Source organism: Poecilia reticulata, chromosome 9, assembly GCF_904066995.2.
Source record: "Poecilia reticulata chromosome 9, P_reticulata-male-v2, whole genome shotgun sequence".
NCBI classification, from domain to species: Eukaryota; Metazoa; Chordata; class Actinopteri; order Cyprinodontiformes; family Poeciliidae; genus Poecilia; species Poecilia reticulata.
This window is the reverse complement of record NC_088838.1, coordinates 18849078-18871676: the sequence shown is the minus strand read 5'-3', so window position 1 is coordinate 18871676 and position 22599 is coordinate 18849078. Positions and strand designations below refer to the sequence as shown.

General features: G+C 40.1%; 1 protein-coding gene across 1 annotated transcript; it reads left to right on the top strand.

Moving 5' to 3' along the window:
- Positions 1-453: 453 nt before the first annotated feature.
- inpp5jb (inositol polyphosphate-5-phosphatase Jb) lies at positions 454-21743 on the top strand. Its single transcript, XM_008418595.3, has 13 exons — positions 454-1008; positions 6065-6578; positions 7655-7762; positions 8599-8707; positions 11412-11528; positions 13047-13222; positions 14007-14118; positions 14443-14552; positions 14766-14967; positions 16609-16746; positions 16869-16952; positions 17034-17138; positions 17250-21743. Exons 2-13 carry the CDS (start codon positions 6067-6069, stop codon positions 17721-17723), a joined length of 2247 nt encoding a protein of 748 aa, XP_008416817.2. The 5' UTR covers positions 454-1008; positions 6065-6066; the 3' UTR covers positions 17724-21743.
- Positions 21744-22599: the final 856 nt, after the last annotated feature.

Genomic DNA, 22599 nt, shown 5'->3' with positions numbered 1-22599 from the left:
TGCGCATGGTAAATTAATTGTGCCCTATGTTAACTTGTTAGCCATAAATACATTAGGAACAATGCAAAAATATATAAACATGGATGACATGAAGGAGATCTATATTAGTTGACCTGTGGTGGGGGCTGGAAGTAATAAAATCCTATTTTTTTAAATCTACAGCTGTAGTCTACATAAAACACATTTTTTTTATTTGTTTGTAAATTATAACAGATTTGGAACATTATAGAACATTACCCTTCTTAAGATTAAAGAACGTTATCTTGGGTCTTTCTAACCTGAACTTCAGAATACAAACCACTAGGTGGCACTCTGGTGCCAATATAGAGTGATGGTACGTAGAATAGCGCCTACCGTTGGAATCGACGCAGGTTGCGGTTTAAACCTATAACAGTTCGTTTATCTCCATAGAAACCAGAGGGGGAATCGGCGAACGAATGCGTTGCTGGGTGCCAACCGGGCCCTCTCGTTGAGGCTACACTTTGCTCCTACAAATCTGTTCTAGGTGCTGTAGCTCTGTGGGCGCCTTCCTATCGGATGCACTGTGTAATTATCAACCCCACGCAGCTCCTTCACTCAGCAGCTGCTCGTTCACGGAAACTGCAGGCGTACGTCGTCCGAGGCGTCTTTTTGTAGTTTGAAGGGCATGTCACCAGGCTGCAGTTGTAGCCTATGTATGTCCTCGGTTAGACACACGGCTTTGGGAGATGTAGCCTGCCTGGTGATAAACCTGTGGTCAGCATCGCTTTAAGCCCACCTACCTGCCTGCGCCTCCTCTCCACCAATCCACCGACTGAGGAAGCAAAGGAGGAAGGAAAGGAGGAGAGTGAAGAGATGCCGATGGTGACTCGGAGGTGGCAGCACAGGAAAGTTCACTGTGTTTCTTTGTAACAGGGAGTGAGTCTTATAAATTTTCCACCAAGACCTCGGACTGAACGACCCGTTCCTACAACACAGGGTGTACCCAGCAGAACTGCCGCGGACCTTCGCACAGAAGAACCCGAACAGGTAAAGGTGTTCAGCAATTGACTAATGAGCTTAAAAATATTTCTGTTTAGAGACAGTCTTGGTGTTTCCTGCAGCCATTACTTCATTCTGTGTATTGTGTTTTGGTTGCTTGTGTCAGAATGTTTCTTGTTTATAAGTCACGTGCAAGAAGAGAAAAGCTGCTCACCTTTCTCCCACCTGCTGATGAATCACTCTTATATTTTCATCCCTTATCTTAAATGCATGCGCGCACAGGTGGAAATTCTGGCACCCATATGTCTGAGACCATGTTTTAATGCAAAACACTGTCACAGTTAAAATGACCTTCATGCTCTTTTCTGGCTGTAAAAGCTGTCCTTGATGTCTGAGTGTTTATTAGGCCAAATTACCTCATGCTCCATTCCAGATGAGGCAGCGCTCCTTTCTGTCACATTATCTGAACACTGTTTCTGAGCATAAAATGTACTGCATACATTGTTATTGTATGTGTTCCAGTGTTTTCCATGTTTTCCATGTACTGCTGCATGCTGTATTGTCACAATTGCATGTAGTTTAATATTCAGTGAGAGGCCGAGACAGATATAAGCACTAAGCCATGCATGTAGTTTGTAGATTAAATGGAAATTGTAGTTGCAAGCAGAATCACCTGTGGCAATGCTAGAGTTTAAATCAGTGCATGCAATTCTAATGCAGCCATCATTGCTCAAGTTTTGGTATTTGCTGGAAGAGCAGTCAGTGAGCCGTGAAGCTGCTGTTCCAGGAAGGGTTTGTGTGGCCAATGAACCGACCTCTCAGTAAGAGAGCTAGACGTTTGCATGCAGGGGATTGTGTTTAATTAGTTTGTCCTTGAATTTTCTTTTAGAGAACAAGATTAATTGACAGTGCAAAATGATTTGCATCATACATGTATGATATTTTTAATTAGAGAAAACTCGAGCATAAAGTTTCCATTGGTTGGCTTTGCACCATTTTTAATTGGTGGATCACAGTTTGAATTTCAATTGAAAGAAATCATTCAAATAGCAAAAACCGTGCTATCAGACTCAAATTCACATTACGACAGTTTAGGGGGCTTTCAGACATCATCAGTTAGAGTTGGGCTTCCTGCCTTGCATGCCCACAGCTGATTGGAAAAAAAAGAAGAGAAGAATAGGGGGGATAGTAGTAAACTGGCATTGCTGTTGCAATATGTTTATGTAATATTGTAAGCCCTTAGTGTAAAGCATAAATTAGTTAATATCCTTGTTACACTTCAGCGTATAAGCCTTCCATTTCAGTGGTGCTGTAAGGCAAAGAGTCATTCGAAATGCTCCTTAATGCTACAGCATAAACAATCTGATCACCTTCTGTCGATTTGTTGTGCATGTTAGAAAATTGTGTGAGCCGCTGCTCTCATGTAACATATGTGTACACCAGTTCAACACATTGTTGTAACTGCAACTTGGACCAGTGACCCAGTCATAGCAGTAAGTAATGCTGTGTGCAGTGATTTAAGATTAACTCACAAAGTAAATAAAATTTCATTTCAATGATGTCCTTAAATATCAAGAAGAACTTGAGAATGTGATATTTGTGTAATAGTAACATCATTTCTGACTATGATGTCAGAAATGATAAGGACTATTCAGTATGGGTATGCATCAGTGGTGTAACAGGACTCCATGTTCCACAATGTTCTCCTTTGGTCCCTCATATTTAGACCCACATGACCCATGGTTTTCATGGCTGTGACAGCAGCTATAGGTTTTAAGTAGAGATTCGTCTAGTCATGAATCCCTTTCTGCAACAAACTCCATGCTGTTGGTTGATGCAGTTATAGGCCAAACATATAGGTATTCTAAGTTTTGATGCATTTATATTAGAATAAAGTCTGATCTTTCTGTTTTTGACCTGAACATCACTGATCAGGGTCGAACAAGGGAAAACCGTCAGATTCCAATCGATGGCTGAATGATTACTGTATCTCTCTCATTACAAACTGAAAGCAGAATAATTTTTGACTTGATCAGAGAAACGGCGCCCCCTAGAAAGATGGGGGTGTAACGCGCATTGGCGTTAGGACCTGGAAGGAGCCATTTACAGCTGTGGCAGCAGCTGCTGGTTTCATTGCCGTCTGGGTCATCATTAGTATCCTTGTCACAGGGGCGTACGACTCTGGAGGCATTCATCACCAGCGCGCTGCATGGCTTTAATTTCAACACTAAAACACCAAAGAGATCAGAATCTGTCAAGAATAAACACGATGCAGCCATGCAAAGCCAGCAATTTTAGATAAGAGTAATCAGCGCAAGCACACAGCTGATTTGTTTTTTACCCTTAGTATCTAAAGCAAATTGGCTCCTCGCTATTTGGCTGACTCATCTATCTAAAGCTATCTTTGTTGTCAATTAATCCTGCCAGAGGAGCCAAGAAGGCTGGCTGGGGGCTGCTGTTTGGGTTGCACTGACTGCATGCTTCCTGGCTCTCAGCTCTCGAGCCTGAAGGAAGGAGCATGTAAACACTGTGACAGGATTGTTATTATCCAATCATTTCACTCCTGCCTTGGTGAACGTGAGTGGGGATGGAAGTGGTAATCGTTCCCAGAAAAGCTAATGTTTGGCGCTCGTTCTCTTTTATTATTTAATGACGTTTGTTGTGACAATGTCTGTTCGGATTGTGGCTGGTTGACGTCACTGATGGTGGGGCGGCTGGCTGAGGGAAAACAATGCAGTGCATGTCACAGAACATGGATGTTCGTCCGGAGGGGATAAGTAAGCGAGGGAACGGGAGTCATTATGATCAGTGTTTTAGGTTCTCATCTCCTGAAAAATTACAGGATGGTGATGATAAAAGGTGGGTAAAATGGAACAATGGGACCGTGTGAAGAAGTGGGCACAGAAAGGATTGGAAAAATGGGGCGATAAGAGAGCCAGAGAAGAAGGATTAGAGCCTGGATAAACAGTCAGCGCCAAAGGGAAGTGTGAGGGGATCAGTTGAGAGACATTCTACAAAAAGACAGTGTTGCCACTGAAGGGGGCTGTCTTGGTTTGCTCTCCCTCCCATTCCCTTACCTCGTTTCGCACCCACCCACATCCACGTGTGCCCACTTACCCTGCTCGCTGAAACGTACCCCCCCCACCCAACCCCTCACTCAGTGCAGTGCATAGACCTCAGGAGTACACCATGTCCAGTCAGTTTCCAGGTTATCAACGACTGGACAAGCAGGGTGTTTCTGAGTACATGTGAAATACTGAGGCGGGTCTCATCACAGCATGACAGTCGGGGGGGCCTCTGTCTGCTCAAGGTCGTGTGAATAATCAGACGACAGCGCCGTTGTTTCTGTGTCCCTGAGCAGGAAGCTCTCTCTCTCTCTCCCTCTTCGTCCCTCTCTCTCTCTTTCCCTACTGACCCAAACTGTGCACACAATGCACAAGATGCGGTTCCAGCCATGTGGGGAATGGGATGTGGTAGCCATTAACATCACTTTGCCGCTGAAAGGTTCTCGGGCTCAACAAAAATCTGACTCTGGCATTTTTGTTCCTGTCTTTATGATGAATGTCTCAGCCATCACTAACTGAAGGATTGGGGCCATCAGCTTTTTTATCCTCACATGTACGGGGGAATGTTCCTGACTGCATGATATTTTGGTTGTTGAAAGTATTTAACATCCTGTTCTTATGTTTGATACTTAGATTGGGGAGGTACCGTTTGCTACAGGCAACACTCTTTGATGTCGAAATAGTTACTGTGGGTGGAGGATTCCAGGCTGGAGTTGCTTAAAATTGAAGTATGGAGTGCATATTTAACTTCTTCCGCACTAAATAATTAATGTCTGACCACAGAAATTATTGTTAATGAGTGAAAGAGTGCATTTTGTTGTTGTTTCATAGCTGTTGATGATAAATCTGAATGAGTATTGGGGGTTAAGGACTTTACAAAATCCTTCAATATTTCATTTAGAAGAATAATGGAAAAAAACTATTTCATAATTTTTTTTATTTTTATACATTTTTATTATTTGTGAGAATTTTGGTTAAGTGGGCATTGTCAATACTTCAATATATTACCCACTAGGTTGCAAATTGTAAAAGTACATCTTATTCAGTACCCTTGCTTGGCATGTGAGGAAGCCGGGAAAAGCAAACAAGGGATTTATTTAGCCATTAACGACTGAATGGATTGTTACCCAAATCGTTTGGCCTAAATTCCTCCTTTATTTCTGCCTCTTTGTCTTCTGTCTCATTCTGTCTGTCTATGCAGCTTCCTCTCTCTCATTGCAATCCACGCTGCTGATTTGCAAGGTTTTGGACCATGCTGTTTTTTCGCTGCTAGTTTTAAGCAAATTTTCACCAGCTCTGTTGCTTGAAAACCATTGGCCTGCTGCTGCAGGAGACGATAGTGAATTATGTTCAGGTTAGGATGTTGAGATGTCTCTTCTCATGTCTTTCTTCTCTCTTGTTAGTTCTCACATTTATTCTTTCATTTGTTTGAAATCAATACACTCAGCTGTGTTCAGCTGTTTCCGATACCTTGGTGACACAGGTGACGCAGGTGACACAGGAATGACTCTGTTGTAGTTCTGGGTCAATCGGACATCAGGACAGTCTTAACAGTCATCAACTGAATTGACTTGTTTAGGGAACAGGGTTTACTTTATTTCTTTTATCCTTTGAAAGTATGATCTATAAACTTAACTGTCAGATTGCCATGTTTACATTGCCTTGCAAACTGTATTTTATTTAACATAACATCAAAATGTAATATTTGTTCAGTTGTTGACTGTATTGTGTTTTCTTTATGATGTTGTAATTTTCTGTTTTTATTATGGGAAGCACCTTGAACTGCCTTGCTGCTGAAATGTGCTATGCAAATAAACTTGATTTGGATTTTAATTGTGAAGAGGAAAATGGATAAATGGTTTTCAATATATATTTTTAGATACAATTTAGTGTTAAATACCCTTAATTCAGTCGTCTCACAGTCAGTATTCATCAGGAATTAAGAATAATTATGACATCAGGTCTTATCAGGTATGTCTCTTAAACCTTTGCAAATCTAGAGAGCGACATTTCTATTAATTTGTCTTTTTGTTTCCCAGAAATGGACCAAAAGACCTTGGGGCAAATCAAGAGACTAAAAAAGGGGCCAAGAAGCGGAGCAAAGGCTTCAGCCCCAGCTTCAGCTCCAGCTCAAACTGCAGATACAGATGGAGCCAACAATCCCACCACCAGTCAGACTCCCGTTCCTTCCAGGCCTCCGCGGCCCCAGAGATGTCCCAGGATTGAGGGATCTGTAGATATTTCTGAACCCACATTTGAGCCCAAAGCCAAACCCAGAGTTGAACCCAAAACCGAACCCGCTCCACAAACTAACCAGAATGAGACTATTCCTGACGGCAGTGTGGTAAGCCAGCCCAAACCCTCTACCCAGACCGTTGCTGACAGCACCGGGCCGAGTGTCAAGGCAGGTCCTAAAGGTCCAGTCAGAGCTGCATCCGTGCCCCAACCACCTCCCAGCAGACCTGTGCCCTCTCACCTGAACCCGCATGCGCAGAGAGCCCTGTCCTTGGCGGGCACCGCTGACACCCTGCCTCAGATTCAGGATGAGTTCAGGTTGGTTCCTTTGTCTCTTTGTTTGTCATTCGTGTCCCTGAATGTTTTATTTGGTCTCCCATTCACAGACAGCTGAGACACTTGCCTCAGTACACATACCAGTTATTTTTATACAGTGAGGCTTAGCTAGCTATGCTGTATCATATTAGCATTTAGTAATAGCCTACTACATATTTATTTTTACATTCTAGGCTAATTTAAATGCTTTTTAAATAATTAATATATTTTCACAAATTTAAACAGTCTAAACTTACCAACTGCGCTCTATTATGTATCTGTTCAATTCTTTGTCAACACAAATAATAAATCAGCCAATCACACGACGTTTTCTTGACGCACTCTGAACCCCTTAGTATCAGCCCAGCTGAGTATTGTTGCTGACTGCATCTGCTCCTTTTTGGCCACAATGTCCCCATCTACTGAGGTATTCCTTCAGCTTCACTGAGTTTCTCTGACTGAAGTAAAAGGGTTGTTAGACGTGATATTAATTTTAAAAAATTACTTTTGCACTAATGGGACATTATAATGGTTCAGCTTTAGCACATCATCCATCTTTTCACGCGATTTAATGTGCTGAGAGGATTAAGGCTACAAAGTAGCATTATGTTTGATAATTCTTCCAGCAAGGTTTTTAGATTGCTCATGTGCACAACAGCTTTCCTCTTCCTGCTCATGAAGATAAATGTTGACTGTGGTGGAGAAATCTCTGCTTTTGCAGTGCCATGCTGTCATCTGCCCACAGACTTTCTGGTTTCAACAGAAACATATGTACTTAAACAACCAAAGGTCATGTCATGGTCTGAAGTCTTGATCATCAGACTGAATCCTGTTGCCTGATGGGCCAAACTGACCACGCAGTAATGCAATGTACAGAAACTGATCAAAATTCAAACACTAGACTTAGAAAGAACACATTTAAATGTCTCCCGCTATGGTGTGAAAGTAAAGGAAGGGAAAGCCAAGACATAATGAGATGTTGGTGCAGTGGTTGCTGTCTCATTCATTCTGTGAGCTGTGACTCAGGTCTGTAGGAGATGAGTGGCAGTGGGATCTTACGTAACACCCTTTCCTGACAGGGTGCACATCATCACCTGGAACGTGGGTTCTGCCACGCCACCTGATGACATCACCACTCTGCTTGGACTGAACGTGGGAGACGGAAACACAGACATGTACATCATAGGGTGAGTGTCCTGTGGGGGGGAGACACATCAGTGGGTTCCTCACTGGTCACTTTATGATGGCTTGTCCTGCATGTTATGCTGAGGAAAAATCCTCATGGATTTCTCCTGCTTCAGCTGTTTTTTTGTCACAAATAAATGTTTTAGATTATCAAACAAAATTCAATATGAGACTAATATAACCTGAATATATACAAAATGCAGTTTTTAAATGATTGTTTTCTTTTTTTATTTAGAAAATGGCTCTCCAAGCAAACCTGGCTCTGTGGTAAAATAGCGGCCTTCAAGACCTAATAGCTGGTTGGCAGTGACAGCTGCTACACTGCTTTTGATAACAGGCATCACTTTTAGATCACGTGGAGGAGTGGTTCATGAAAAATGTGTTGCCTTTTGAGACTTTTCTGCCTATTTCTTGTTGTCAAAAAGGTTCAGTTTCAGCGATTTCTTGATTCTAATGGACAGCCCTTTCTCAGGCACAGTTACAAACCAAATAAATGTGATTAATCACTACTGTTATTCTGTTATTTCTCGATTTAACAACAGTGGTGGTAATGTTTCCATGTGGGACCAGGCTGGTATTTAAAGTAGCTCTTTTCCCGTTAAGTAATTAAATTATCATCTTAAAATTGCATATTGCATTTATTTAAATTAGTTGCTCTGAAACATTTCAATGTGACAAAAAAGCAGAGCGTAAGCAGTCTGCAAAGGGGGAGAATATTTTCTCAGAGCGCTGTGGACACAGTGTCGACTGTGCTGGTAATAAAGTGCCGGGTTGAGAATTAAATGTGTCCAACTGGAAATTCTCTGGGGTTTATTTTTTGTGTCATTTTCTTTCCAAGGCTGCAGGAGGTGAACTCCATGATTAACAAAAGGCTGAAAGATGTCCTCTTCACAGACCAGTGGAGCGAGGTCTGCATGGAGAGACTGAGCCCCTTTGGTTATGTGCTGGTCAGTAATGGTTTGTTTTTGTTACAAATAATAATGCTCACTCTCGGAATAAAATGCTAAACGGCTCATCTTTGTGCATGTTGCATTATCACTGGGGAGATCTCAGCTTCTTGCTGTTCAGGCTTATTTTGTTCCCTCAGCAACGGATGGGGTGATGATTTATAACAGGCTTCTATGTCAGCGGATCTATTATCCTCTGCTGTCTGCCGAGCTCTGAGTGTTCGTCACTGTAACTTTGTAGCTCTATAATTTATGCCTTATAGGGTCCATATACCAAGAAATTATGGTAATACTCAGATGTGGTTGAGTACACCTGCTTCCAAAAAAAAAATCTACATAAGACATTTACGAAGGAAAAGCAGTAAATTCTCTTGTTGTGTTTGCAGTTTTCATATTGAAGCACACATTGCAGCTGTGGTAGGTGTTGCACTGGCTGCTTCTGGAACAAAGCGTGGCATGGTTGCTGTGCTGAGCCAGAGTGCGTGTGAATGAGCTGTCAAGCAAAAAACTGTTGGACAAATGTCTCCCAGGGTGCCGTTTTATTTTTGGATCATGTTGTCGGTGTGGACACGCCTCTGACAGTGAAATTGATGCTGTCCCACAGCTATTACATGGCTTACTAGGTTGGTTTGATCCTCTTCAAATTCATCTTTGTGTGTTTTCTTCTGGTGAATATTTAGACAGTAGGTCAGGAGTTTTGAAACACAGGACTTTTTTTTAAAGCAAGTGTTCCATAATAGGAAGTTACAACGCCTTACGAAAGTGATAATTTCCCTCACTAATCGTTTACTTTGCACCCTGAGGCTTTGATGTATGTCAATGGGATTTTATGTTATCCACCAACTGAAAGTGGTGTATAGTTATGAAGTGGAAGAAATTATACATGGGTCTCAAAAGTTTTTAATAAAAAATGCAAAAGATATGCTGTGCAAACCCAAACAACCTTTTTTTGTCTAGAGCCCCAAACCTACAAGACACTGTAAACAAGTTTTACATATCACATATTCAAAATACTTCTTGAATGCTGATTTTTTTTCTTTCAATTTTTATATATTAGAAGTCCACCAATTGCTGCTTTTTTTTTTTTTGGCTTATTGTCAAATACCAATCTTTATAAAGCCTGTCCCGCTGATTCCGATTTTGGCCGATACAGATTATTTTTGTTTGAAATGTTGCTAAATCCAAGAAAGTTGCTGAGTTGGCAACAGTGATTGACTACTGTTAGATACAAATGTGCAGACATGACCTGGTGGACCGATCTGTCAGTCAAAACTCTCTCACAGCAGAGCAAAAGAACTCTGGATTTTATTTAGTAAAGAAAGGCTAAATACATGCCAGACGGTGTTCATCCTTTTCCTTCCAAGTCAAATTAGGCACCAATTTGTGTTGGTCTATATCTTCAAATCCAGAGGAAATGCATTGAAGTGTGGCTGTAATTTGATGAGGTGTAAAAAATATAAAGGGGCATCAACGGTGAACAGACACAGTAACAAAAGAGCTCATCTATCTTGCTCTCTGCTCTCTAAGTCTTGTTTTCAGGTTACTGCAAGCACAAGAATCAGCCCTTCGCTGCAGTAGTACAGAGCATACGGGGCACTTTTATTTACTGGTGATTCACCACAAACTTTCTGCTGATCGTCTCTATAATTTCTGTGTTTGTAAGCTAGAGTTTACACTATCTAACAGTAGCATGGCATAAACCAGTGAGTTTGGGAAATCAAGTTGTTTCCAATAAACATAATTTACATAATTTTAATGAAGCATGGTTATTGCTCTAAATAATGATGTGTGGAGGAGGACTGTGATGTTTCTGTTGTCATCTGTGTCAGAGACCGGGATGAAGAAACTGTTATTTCAAATTAACAAGCCTCCCTGCTGACGTCACTATTTGTTACTCACAGTTCATTTCCTTTGGCATGGGCATTGTTGCATAAAGTCAAATGTACATATCTGGTCCGGTCACTCGTCTTTGGGTCTAAATAACTTATCTGTTCTGAGCAAAACAAGCGGGACGAGTGGGACAGATATTGATTAGAGATCCTTTTCAGGCACAGCATAGGCAGGCAGCGTTATGTCGGACGGCTTTATAGTTGCGCTGAACCTCTTACGCAACAAAGTTGTTCAAATAGGCTGTTGGTATGCAGGAAAAGAGAGGCTAGTCACATGGGGATGTTTGCCTGTGAGGGATTTCAGTCCGGGTGTGATTGTGCTTCTTCAGACTGTGTTTGGGGGTTGGGTTCTGTGAACGACTTGACATAGGGTGAGGGAGGTGGGGGGGGGAAACATGTGTACATATCTGGGAACAGGTTTGACATATCATGCACATTCCTGTTCCATACTTGACGTTTTGGTGTGTTTAACGCCGCAACAATACCTCCAGTGTTGATTAATGTCAGAGGAACACAAATGTCATGATCTGCATATTGTAATGCAACACAACACGAGACTGGAGGTTGGAGGATAAAGAGTGCTAATTTTACCTTTCTTCCTATGTTTGGATGAACTAGATGCTGTTCCGTCGTCTATGTACACTGCATTGTGTTCAGGAGCTGCGCAGCAAAGCCGCAGGCACTTTGACGAAGGGTCATGATGTTTTGCATTTGTACAGTTGTGCTTTTGTGCAACTCATGCAAAGTCGCTCATCATATCTCTCTTGCCTTTTTATGCTCCTAGCCTTACCCAGCTTTACATTTCTGTCCCTCAGGTAACATCCGAGCGAATGCAGGGCCTGATACTGCTGGTCTTTGCCAAATACTTCCATCTGCCTTTCATCCGTGGAGTCCAGACAGAGACCACCCGCACAGGACTGGGGGGTTATTGGGTAAGATGGCTGTGTAATCTCACTGCCAGCGTATATCACACCACAGTACTATTGTCTGAAAGCTGCTAAAGCTGCATGACTTGTCTTGCGAAAATGAGTCTCATTAGTCCTGAATCCTGATCTTAAAATCCAATGTGACTGATGCGTACAAAAACCATTGTTATAGCTCCTAAAATAAAATTTATTTCTGGGTATGTTTCATTAAAACACGCACGCACGCACATACACTCAGTACTTTGCAACATTTGTCAGTGAACCTGCTTCTTTAATGTCTAAATAAAATCCAAAGCAAACTATTTTATTGTCTTGTATTGCTACCAAACGGCACAATATTTTCCATCTTGCCACCGGAATATAGCTAAGATGGGTCTGATGTGATTTCCAGTTATCTGCTTCAGCTCATTCTGGGAGTTCTTTCATTTTTCTCCACAGTCCCTCTCTTTTGACTAATTTCTGTCTAAAGCAAAGATCAATGTACAAAATATTCAGTGAGTTCAGTGTACCACTAAAATCAACCCAGTATCAGCAGGGGTACTTGTACCACAGATGAATCTCATTATTATGAACCTTTTAGACCAATTTTTGCCGTGTTTGCCAAAATATGCAGATTTTCTTCTGGAGCATTGTTTTAATGAGTCACAGGAGTAGTAGCAGAGAATCCACTGACTCATTAGGCGTTTTCGCACTGCAGGGAACGGTACGGAACGGTTTCGACCGTGTTTGCATTAGAACTTGCGACCGGTTCCACCCGGCCCCTTGGAACCACAAGAGCTGTGGTTCCAATCGGGCCGGCCAAGCGGTTCTGCTCATAATCAGCAGCTGATTGGCCGTTGGTTATTATGGAGTCAGATGTTGATTTTCCGTTGACAGCTGGCTCTCACTAAACTGTATTTTATTTTGTAAAGAGTGCTGTTTTCAATATTTTTATTAGTTTTAATTAGCAATGGATTCATCTCAATATAGTGCAATCACCTGGTGTAATGATGAGGTAATTTTTTTCCTCCGCTTACTCGCTGATGAACGAGTACAGAATGAGCTAGATCGGTCAACGAGGAAAGAGAAAGTTTTCCGCTGCATCTCTGAGGAAAAGGCTTCCGCTACATCGAAACCATTGTTTAGTTTCAAAAATAATGACATCAGGTACAGCTTCGATGGCGCCCTCGGTGTATATGCAAACACAACAGGGCTGGAACCGTTCCGTTCCTTGCAGTGCGAAAACGACTATTTTGTACCCCCCCGGTCTGCACTTGACACTCTGCATCAAATATTGATACTGTCTGCGCTTTAATGAGGGCACTTCCTGTTTCGCTGTGAAGCAGCCGACGCACACCATGCTACTTACTGTTTGAGGAGGTTTATTATAATTACTGATGATGATCAATTATATATTCAGTAATTATTACATTTTCATCCAGCAACATGTAAAAACGATGACTGCTAATGCTTTTTCTTTTGTACGTTGCTCTTAGATGTTTAAGAAACCCTCAGTTAAAAACCTCCACTATGCCCATTCTGCAGGGGAATAAAGGCGGCATTAGCGCCCGCATGACCGTGTTTGGCCACAGCGTCTGCTTCCTCAACTGCCACCTGCCTGCTCACATAGAAAACCATGAAGACCGTATGTACGACTTTGAGAGCATCTTGCAGCAGCAGCAGTTTGAGGGCCCGGCGGCCACTGGTGTTCTGGATCACGAGTAAGTCTCTGCACATACATCCACAGGTTCACACATCTATTAGTTATGACTCATACTGGTTAATATGTAGTTTTTGTAAGCTTTGGAAACATCAGATGAAACCACTGGAATATTTAAATGTACAGTGAATAGCAGCAGACTTGTGTTTGTGTTCATTAAATGATATCTACTGTTGAAACAGGTGAAAGTGGCATAGTGAAAGATATATGTTTTTTCCATTACCAAACAAGACAACAAAGGGATGAATGAGCCAATGGCTCATTGTTGAAGCTCAAACAATACTAGGATGTTCTATAAAGAAGATCTATGGTAACAATAATGTATTTTTTATTATTTCATTTACTGAGAAAAATACAGAAAAGAAAGACATTTAGTACAATTGTATTCTGAGTTTCCAGTACTTCATTTGTTATCAAAATGATAAAATCTAAATTTATATAAAGAAAAACAAAACAGATGTGTTTTACTTTGACCTAATATATCTAGACTGTACACTATATGTACTGAGTCACTTTAGAGTTTAAGTTGTTCTTTTTATTTATTTATTTTTTTGCATTAAATATTAAAATTTGTGAGAAGATGCGTTTTGGATTGATTAAAAATCAATGCCTTAGGCAGATGTTACTCTGTTTTATATTGATATATAAATATATTTCACATTTTGAATTAAATGACTAAGATGCACTTGTATGTGTCTGATGTCAACACCCATAAACACAAGTCCTTTATAATGCTTCAGTTTTTAAAATGATACATTCTCATCAAATCTTTTCTTTACTTTCAGTCTTGTGTTCTGGTTTGGGGATCTTAATTTCCGCATTGAAAAAATGGATATCCAAGCTGTGAAATCAGCGATCGAGAACAACAAGTACTCCATGTTGTGGGAGAAGGATCAGGTAAAAAAAAGAGGGGTTTGTGTTGTGTGTTTTACTGGAGGACTCTGAAACTATTCAACTATTGCTCATTAAAAGTACTTAATACAACATGTGGTTTCTGTTTGCTTTCATTTGCATTTTTAGAAAACTAAAAAGCTATATAAACCCAATTATTACGTAAATTTTCATTATGACTTCTACATTAAAATGAAGCAGGATCTCATAATGCTTTACTTATTTTCAATTCCTTCATTCTGCCACTAGAGGGAAATAGAGACACCCACAATTCTGTAAGCGGTTAATTTGTGAGAAGGCGTGCGGTTTATTTATTGTAATTTTCTGCAGCTAAACATGACCAAAGACAGTGAGACAGTGTTGGAGGGATTCCAGGAGGGGCCACTGAAATTTCCTCCCACCTACAAGTTTGACGTTGGAACAAACACGTACGATACAAGGTTGGTGAGGCCTGGGGGGGTATTTCAGATTCTAGGCCACTGATCAGAGATCAGAGCTGAGCAAAGAAACAGTTATTACACTCTGATGTCTGAAAGGTCCCCACTACCCTGAAGGGGTCGTGAAAATCCTTCTTTTTTTTTTCTCTCCCACATTCTTCGTTTTAAAAAGCAGTTTCTCAGCCTTGTTCAATCTTTGTCTCAAAATCATTCCAGTGGGAAGAAGCGTACACCAGCTTGGACTGACCGGATCTTGTGGCGCCTGAGGGTCACGGCACCAGCTGCTCAGAAAGTGGCGAAGCGTGTTTCGGCTTCGGGGTTGACCAACGGGATCAAAGTGACGCAGCACTTCTACCGAAGCCACATGGAGTACTTAGTCAGCGACCACAAGCCGGTGTCGTCCATCTTTACCCTGGAGGTGAGACACAGTGGGAGACATTATAAAGATGCTGTTTTACCATTAGAATCTGTGAAACATTGAAATACCAGTTCTAACAACAAGATCATTTAAAGAAGGTTATCTGGACTCAAATGTTTAACCCAGTAAATAAACAGTCTTCACTCAAATCAATGCGTATGTGCATACTCTTTTTACCTATGATCTGAATATTGAGGGTTTATATTCAGATTACTTCCTGCATAATTGGTAACCAAGATTTAAAAAACCTTTCATACAAAAAAATAGCAGATGAGATTTGTGACCTAACAGTAGCTAAAGTATACAAATGTTGCTAATTTGTCACTTAAGCATGAGAACACTGACAACCCAATAGCATTAGCAACTTTTGTCCTGCCTTTATGTACTTACAATTACAGTCATGGGCAAAGGTTAAGATTGACAGAAATCTTTTTTTGCACACTTTACTTTTCTGTTTTTTGTGGATGTTTGCATTGAGTCTAAGGTACATTTATTTCCACTATTAAATCTGTTTTCAGCTGAGCAGAATGACCTGTTAGCTCCCTTTGGCTCCAGAGAAAGTGTCAAGAGGGCAGGGCAGCAAACACTCGTTTAATGTATTTGAATTTAAAAAGTAGGAAGGTTTCTTTTAAAAGAGGGGTGCAATTAAAATTGTTCTTCTTTTCTAAACTGTGGTTACCTCCAAGGAAATGCATGCTATCATTTTCTGTTTGTATTAAAACATCTGAAGTTCATCAAGAAATTTGAGTAGAGCAGTTCATCTGTTGCTTAATCCTCAGGATGTCCAAGAAAGTCTTACAAGTGCAGGGATTGTCTGCTGTAGAGGGTTCAACTAGGTTGAACCCTCTACAGCAGAGGCAGAGCTTGTTCAGCAACAGCAGCGGACAGGTGTGAGTGTGCATTTGGACATTGGTGTCAAGAAGGGCACCAAAGAAGCCAATTCTCTCATAGATGGCACTGGGATCTTATGGTTGTACATTTTGATCATTATTTTCACTTCTGTTAAATGATGCCTTAACAGAATGTCTTACATGCCTTAGCTGCTTGCTTTCTTCCCATTGTGATGCGGAAGGGGTGACAAAGCAGCTCAAGGAGCAAGACAATCATTTTTGGGACAATGGCCATATAGAAAACCTCCCCAAAATCTTAATCCCATCAAATTACTGTGGTTTATACTTAAATAGTTAATAAAAATGATGAACTGACAAACTTCAAGCCCTGAAAAAGCAGTTGTGGGTCACCATAAATTAGGGTTTTGCTAGAAGCTGATAACGGGTACGCCATAGCCAATTACAGACATTTTGAAAATGAAAGATCAGCACACATAGTATGTAGATTTATTACTAAATATAAGCCTTTAACTTATGAATTGTTTATTATTGAATGTCTTTGTACCATCAAAACCTCCCAGGAGGTTTAGCAAGACTGGAACTGCAAAGTTACTGAGGAAAAAAAAATTGTCACTGTCCTAATTTTTCTTAGCTGCTGGAGTATTTCTGTCTCTCACAACAATTAAGGCATATAATTTTAGCAGTTAATTTTTTATATTTTTTCCTTCTATTTTAATCTGTGGAGCCCATCTCAAAGCCCTGTACAGTATTTTGTGACCCACATCAAGAGACTTATGCTCAATTTTTTCAGTTTCCATACAGGGTGGACATTCCTCTGGTCACTCTCATAGTGGAGGATGAGTGGAAGGATTACGAAGAAGCAAAGGTGATATTCAAACTGATGCCCAACTATTCTCGAAGTGCTTGGGACTGGATTGGATTGTACAAGGTAACTTGTCATACTGCTTCCTCCCCGTTATAGTCATTGTCAGTAAACACATCTGCAGACATAATTTCAAGAAGTTTGAGTGGAATAATTAACATGTTGTAATCTTGTTGTTGCGCCAACAGGTGGGTTTCAAGCACCATAAAGATTACGTGGGATACATGTGGGCTAGGCAGGAGGGGGCAAATATTTACAGCCAGGAACATGAGGTAATCTAGAGACACGTTGGATTCTCTTCTTGGAGAATATTTCTGTCGCATTCGATAAATATTTGAAAATCTTTTCTTCAGTTAACCTTTACAGAGGAGGAATTACCCAAATTCTCAGGAGATTTTATCTTGGGTTACTATAGCAACAACATGAGCACCATTGTGGGTGTAACAGAGCCATTTCAGGTAATCATAACGCATTGCTTTTATCTTTGGGCTAATAAAAAGCTTTTATCTTCATCTTCACAGTTTACTGGCATTTTGCAGCTTTCTCAACACTTTTCCATCCATCCTCAGATCCAGCTGCCCACTGAGGCCGAATCAGGCAGCTCTTCAGACAGCTCTGACGTCAGCTCAGAAAATGACAGCACTGTTGTCATGAAGTTGATGACCCGCAGTCCAACTTTACGGCGCAAACACCGCAGTCGCAGCCGCAGCCGCAGGGAAAGCCGGAGCCGCAGCCGTAGTTTTAGCGGCAGTCGTTCAGGGAGTATCGCTGGCAACCTTTTGAGCAGCCTCTCTAGCAACCTTTTCAGCAACGTCCCTAGCAGCCGCCCTAGCAGCCGCCCTGGCAGCCGCTCTGGCAGCCCCGCCGGCAGCCCCGCCGGCAGCCCTTCCAGCAGCCGCCCCAGCACCCCTACAGAGCTCAGGGTGATGGAGCTCAGTCTCACTGATGGCACCGCTGCAGGGAGCAAGAATACGACACGCCCAGTAGAGGGCAGCCAGAGTCAAGGGGCAACAGACAAAAACAAGGAGTGTTCAGGAATGTGATGCAACAAAAGCCCGGCTGTTTTTACAGGTTACATAACCAACTGTTGTGTCTTTATTTCATACATTCACTGCTCTGTATGTTTTCTGTGAGGAAAATATACAGTTTATAATGCCATCCTTTTCAGAAATAGTCATCTGGTTGGTTAAAATGTTTCTACTTGCCATTGAGTTGTGCACTTGGCATATTGTTTTTTTGTTGGTTTGTTTGTTTTTTGTATATCTTTCACTCTGTCCGATGTTTTCTCTACCTTTGTCCGTTCTCAGGTGTGGACAGTACAGGGAGCTGACAACTTGCATTTAGATTTTCTCACAGATTCAGTTATAAAGTGACACACACTCCATCATCACTTTTCACAACAATATTTGATCTGCCAAGTCGTTGGGTCAGAATAGTTCAAATCAATAACAGAAATAGATTTTTAAAAAAGTTATTTAATTATTATGTAGTAATTTGACCTTAAGTCCTGAATCAAATCTAACTTGTTAGTAGTGCATTGTAAAAGTATTTGTACTTCCTGAACTTTTACACATTTTATCACATTAGAACAGCAAACTGCAATGGGTTTGCTGAGGGATTCTAAGTAATAGATCAACACAAAGTAGTCGAGTAGAAGCAAAATCATGTTTTTTTTTGTTGTTTTTTTTACAAATACTGTTTTCTATTACCATTCCCCAAAACTTTTATTTTTCACAAACCACATTTCCATTTAATTACACCTGCAACAGTAGTGTTGGAAAAAATTAGTTTAGTGTTTCTGTTGATAGCTGGGGAAATGATCCAAATATGAATTGTATATCACACCCAGTTACGAAATGATTTCTGAGTCTGGTTTAAGCTTGTAGTTCTGGCTGGTTGCATAAACTATATGTCATCACTCCATTGACCTGCGAACCTGGCTTGCCCCTATGCAAGTCAGTAGATGCAAGTCTCTGACTGCCTCACTTGCCTCATCACATCTGTCTTTTAACAAAACTTGGAGGCTCAGGTGACGCCTTAATCTTAATCCCGCGTGGATTAAAGTGCTGGAAGGTGAACCTCTGCCCCAGTCTCAGGTTTTTTTTTTGTTTTTTTTCAGAAACAAAAAAAAGGTGAACTTTTGGTCTGATTTGACCAGAGCACCATCTTTCACATGTTTTCTGTGTTCCATACATTAATTTTGGCAAACTACTTGTGTCTTTGGGCTTCTTTAAATAATGTCTTTATTTATTTTCTTACTGCTTTTTGACTTGGTCCAGATCCTTGGATTCCACTTCTAATAGATTTTCTGTCAACAGATTTGCCCACCTGAATGGTGGATCACAGTCACCACAGGTCTCTTGGCTGCTTCTCTGATTAATGGCCTCCATATCAGACCTGTTACTCGGTGGATGGCTTCAATTTGGTTGCAGTACAGTTTTGCCATTCTTTGTTCTACTTGTTTTAAACGGTACTTTTTGAAATTACCAAGACTTCACCATAAGCTTTCTTATAACCTATTTATGATGTTCGGGTCTTCATGACGTTCCATCAACTTTCACTAGTGAACCTCTAAGGCTATAATTTCCCTTCCAACTTGTCTTGGTGTATCATGAAAGGTCTCAATAAAACACCTTAAATTTGCATTTACAACAAAATGTGAAATAGTTAAAGGGATATTAATACTTTTGCAAGGCACTGTGTAATCTCACTGCCAGCGTATATCACACCACGGTACTAGAGTCTGAAAGCTGCTAAAGCTGCATGACTTGGCTTGCGAAAATGGAAAAATGTTAAACAAAGACTGTTGAGATGGTTCTTCTGAGTCCTGAGCTTTATTGCTTTCTGCAGCAAGAACAGCATATCAGATCCCTGTGGACTCTGTGCACTGCTCTGAAGATTCTGTCTTTTAACAGTTTTCTATACACACACACAAAATCACACAATCCTCAACACACATTAAAGCACTTTTGAAACCCATAACCCCTTTGAACAATCTATTTTGTCCGGCCTCTCAACACAAATTAAAGAGTGCATCAACTCTGTTTTCGCTCTCTGAGCACGTCGTCATGCCGATGAAATCACAATTCACTTAGTTATCCAACACGTTAAAAGGTCAGCGTGTCATACTATTGACTGGTGCAACTTATTTTTGCATAGAGAAACGTACACAATTTCTATCACACTTGCCTTGTGGTCCATACTTTGACCCGTCAGTCATAAAATATGCAGGGAGCACTTCAAATGATTCTTTTAGAAGAGATGCATCCTTCCTGGATGCATTAAAATCAGAGACAGTGGATCGGAGGCAGTGATTCAGGAAGCTCTCAGACGCTGAACACATTCTAGTCTAAAGAGTAAGAGCGTGGGCGCCCTTAAATAGATCGCTGTCCAGTCAATAGCAGGATGCTGCGGGTGTGGACGGAGGTGTTGGGTGTCACAGCACAGCTGTCCCACCAGAACTGGTTGAGTAACGGCTGACCATGCCTGAACTACAGAGGTGATGACTGCAGCAATACCTGAGCTGATCCAGTGTGACGCATTTATGCGCACACACACACACACTCCTGAGCTTTATAGGATTATTTTTAAATGTTTTTTTTAAGAGAAGAAAATTGCATTGTTTTAATTGGATTTTAAGTCTATGTTAATAAGAAATATTTAAATCATGTTTTTTTTTGCTCAAACTCTGAATAATCTGGAATAATTTTACAAAGGTGGGCAGTAAATTTGCTGGATTGACCTGCTGGAGAGATTCTTATTGTACCTTTAAGTCCCGTCAAGCAAAGATGAAATGCTTAACTGTAACATGACAGTGGGAGTAAATAAACTTTCCTTACTGAATGTTTTAATTTTTGAAAATATGAAAACTTATATATATATATATATATAGTTGAAGCTTTTTTCTTTCTTGCTCAGATTTTTCCCTCTTTGATCCTATTAATAAGATGATGACAACCGTAGTCTCAGTCGTGGTGTTTTCTAGTTACCGTGTGATCTCTGATGCACCGTTTTAGACGTGTAACTTTGGGGCTGTTAGAGTAGGACTGTGCTGTGGCCGTAATTTGTGTATGTATGTCTGTAGTTAGTTGTTTATGTATGTGTTTTTCTGAAAGTGTGCGAGTGTGTGCTTTGGAGGACGGATGTGTGTGTGTATGAGTTACGAGGGCCGTTGAATGGGACTGGGGCTGTACTTGCATGGTTTACTGCTGGACATACCGTACATTCCGGTACTGTTGTTTTTGTGCCGTAAAGTGCTGTTTTTGACTCCTCTTTGTCATATCTGTGACTGTGAAAATTCTTAGAAAAATGTGGTAAAGACAGTATGAATTTTTGACTTCAATATTAAATGTTAGTGCAAGAAAAAATATGGGTAGTTGTACTCGGATAAATTTGAGATTAAATTAATCTTTTCAAGTATTTTCCTGATTTTTCTTTTTTTTAAAAGGGATTAAAAGAGCAACCTGCTGGACATTTCTTTGACATGAAAATTAATTGTCCAGGTTTAGATCATTTAGATGCATTCAATACTGCATTGATGAATGGCGACTATTGTGAAATCTTTGCTGAATGCTCCTGTTTTGTAATTGTGTAGGTTAAATATCGAAAATATGAAGTATGTTGAGAACATACATATATATATAAATATATATATATATATACATGAGAGACAATCTATACCATAAAGATTATTTTACTTAAATTGTGTATTTATTTTCTTATTTAACTTAAATTCTGCTGGCCAGTTACAGAGCTTTATTTCAGGGCAAGTGTCCAAATTATATCAGAGATAATTTATTTTATTTTTACTATAGAGATGATTTCTTTCCATTTTAGCAAATTAAAACTCTTCTGTCATAAGTGTAGATGGTTTCGTCTACGTGTGTTTAAATAATTGTGATTGAATGACAACAAAATTCTTAAAACCTGGATTGCTGATCTCTGAAAATGTTTAAATTCTGCGATCAAAGCATCTCGGAGGTTGTTTATGAATTTGTTGCTTTGTTCTCCAATTACAAATCTAGTACAACACGATCAAAAATAATAAATTATGATCTTTTGAATTCTGTTTTTTGTCTTTATTGCTTCTGTACACATCTCCAGTACAGTTACACAGTATTTATGCCCCTTGAACTTATTATATATATATATATATATATATACACTGCTCAAAAAAATAAAGGGAACACTTAAACAATACAATATAACTCCAAGTAAATCAAACTTCTATGAAATCAAACTGTCCACTTAGGAAGCAACACTGATTGACCCGACGAGGGTCCCCGTTGTCAATCAGTGTTGCTTCCTAAGTGGACAGTTTGATTTCACAGAAGTTTGATTTTCTTGGAGTTATATTGTGTTAAGTGTTCCCCTTATTTTTTTGAGCAGTATATATATATATATATATATATATATATATTTTTTTTTTTTACAGTTTTGTATGTTATCGTTGAAACCAGGCAAGCGTAAAAGAAAACCTGAAGGAGATTCCTCTTCCTGTAAGACCTTGAATAATATTAATGAATACAGACAATATGTCAAATCTGACTGAGTTTGGCTTGCTCTAAAGGATGGAAAAATCCTTCAGTTTTCCTGAAGTATCAAAGTCATTCCATTACACATAATGCTACTGTTTCAAATTTTTGTTTCCACACTGAATTGGAAAACCATGCGTCATTTTTTTTTTTATCACTTTGTGGTTATGGGATACTTTGAGTTGGTGTATCATAAAAAAACTCTACTAAAATGTATCAATGTTTGTGGTACTAAGACAAAAAGTGAAAAGGTCAGTTTTTGCATTTGTGAGTTAATGGTATTTCAGTTTTTATTATTGATAATATTTCTATGAATTTTTACGAACTAAACATGAGGGTCAAAATAAAAAGTTATACGCTGAGTCATACACAGATGTCGTTTAAC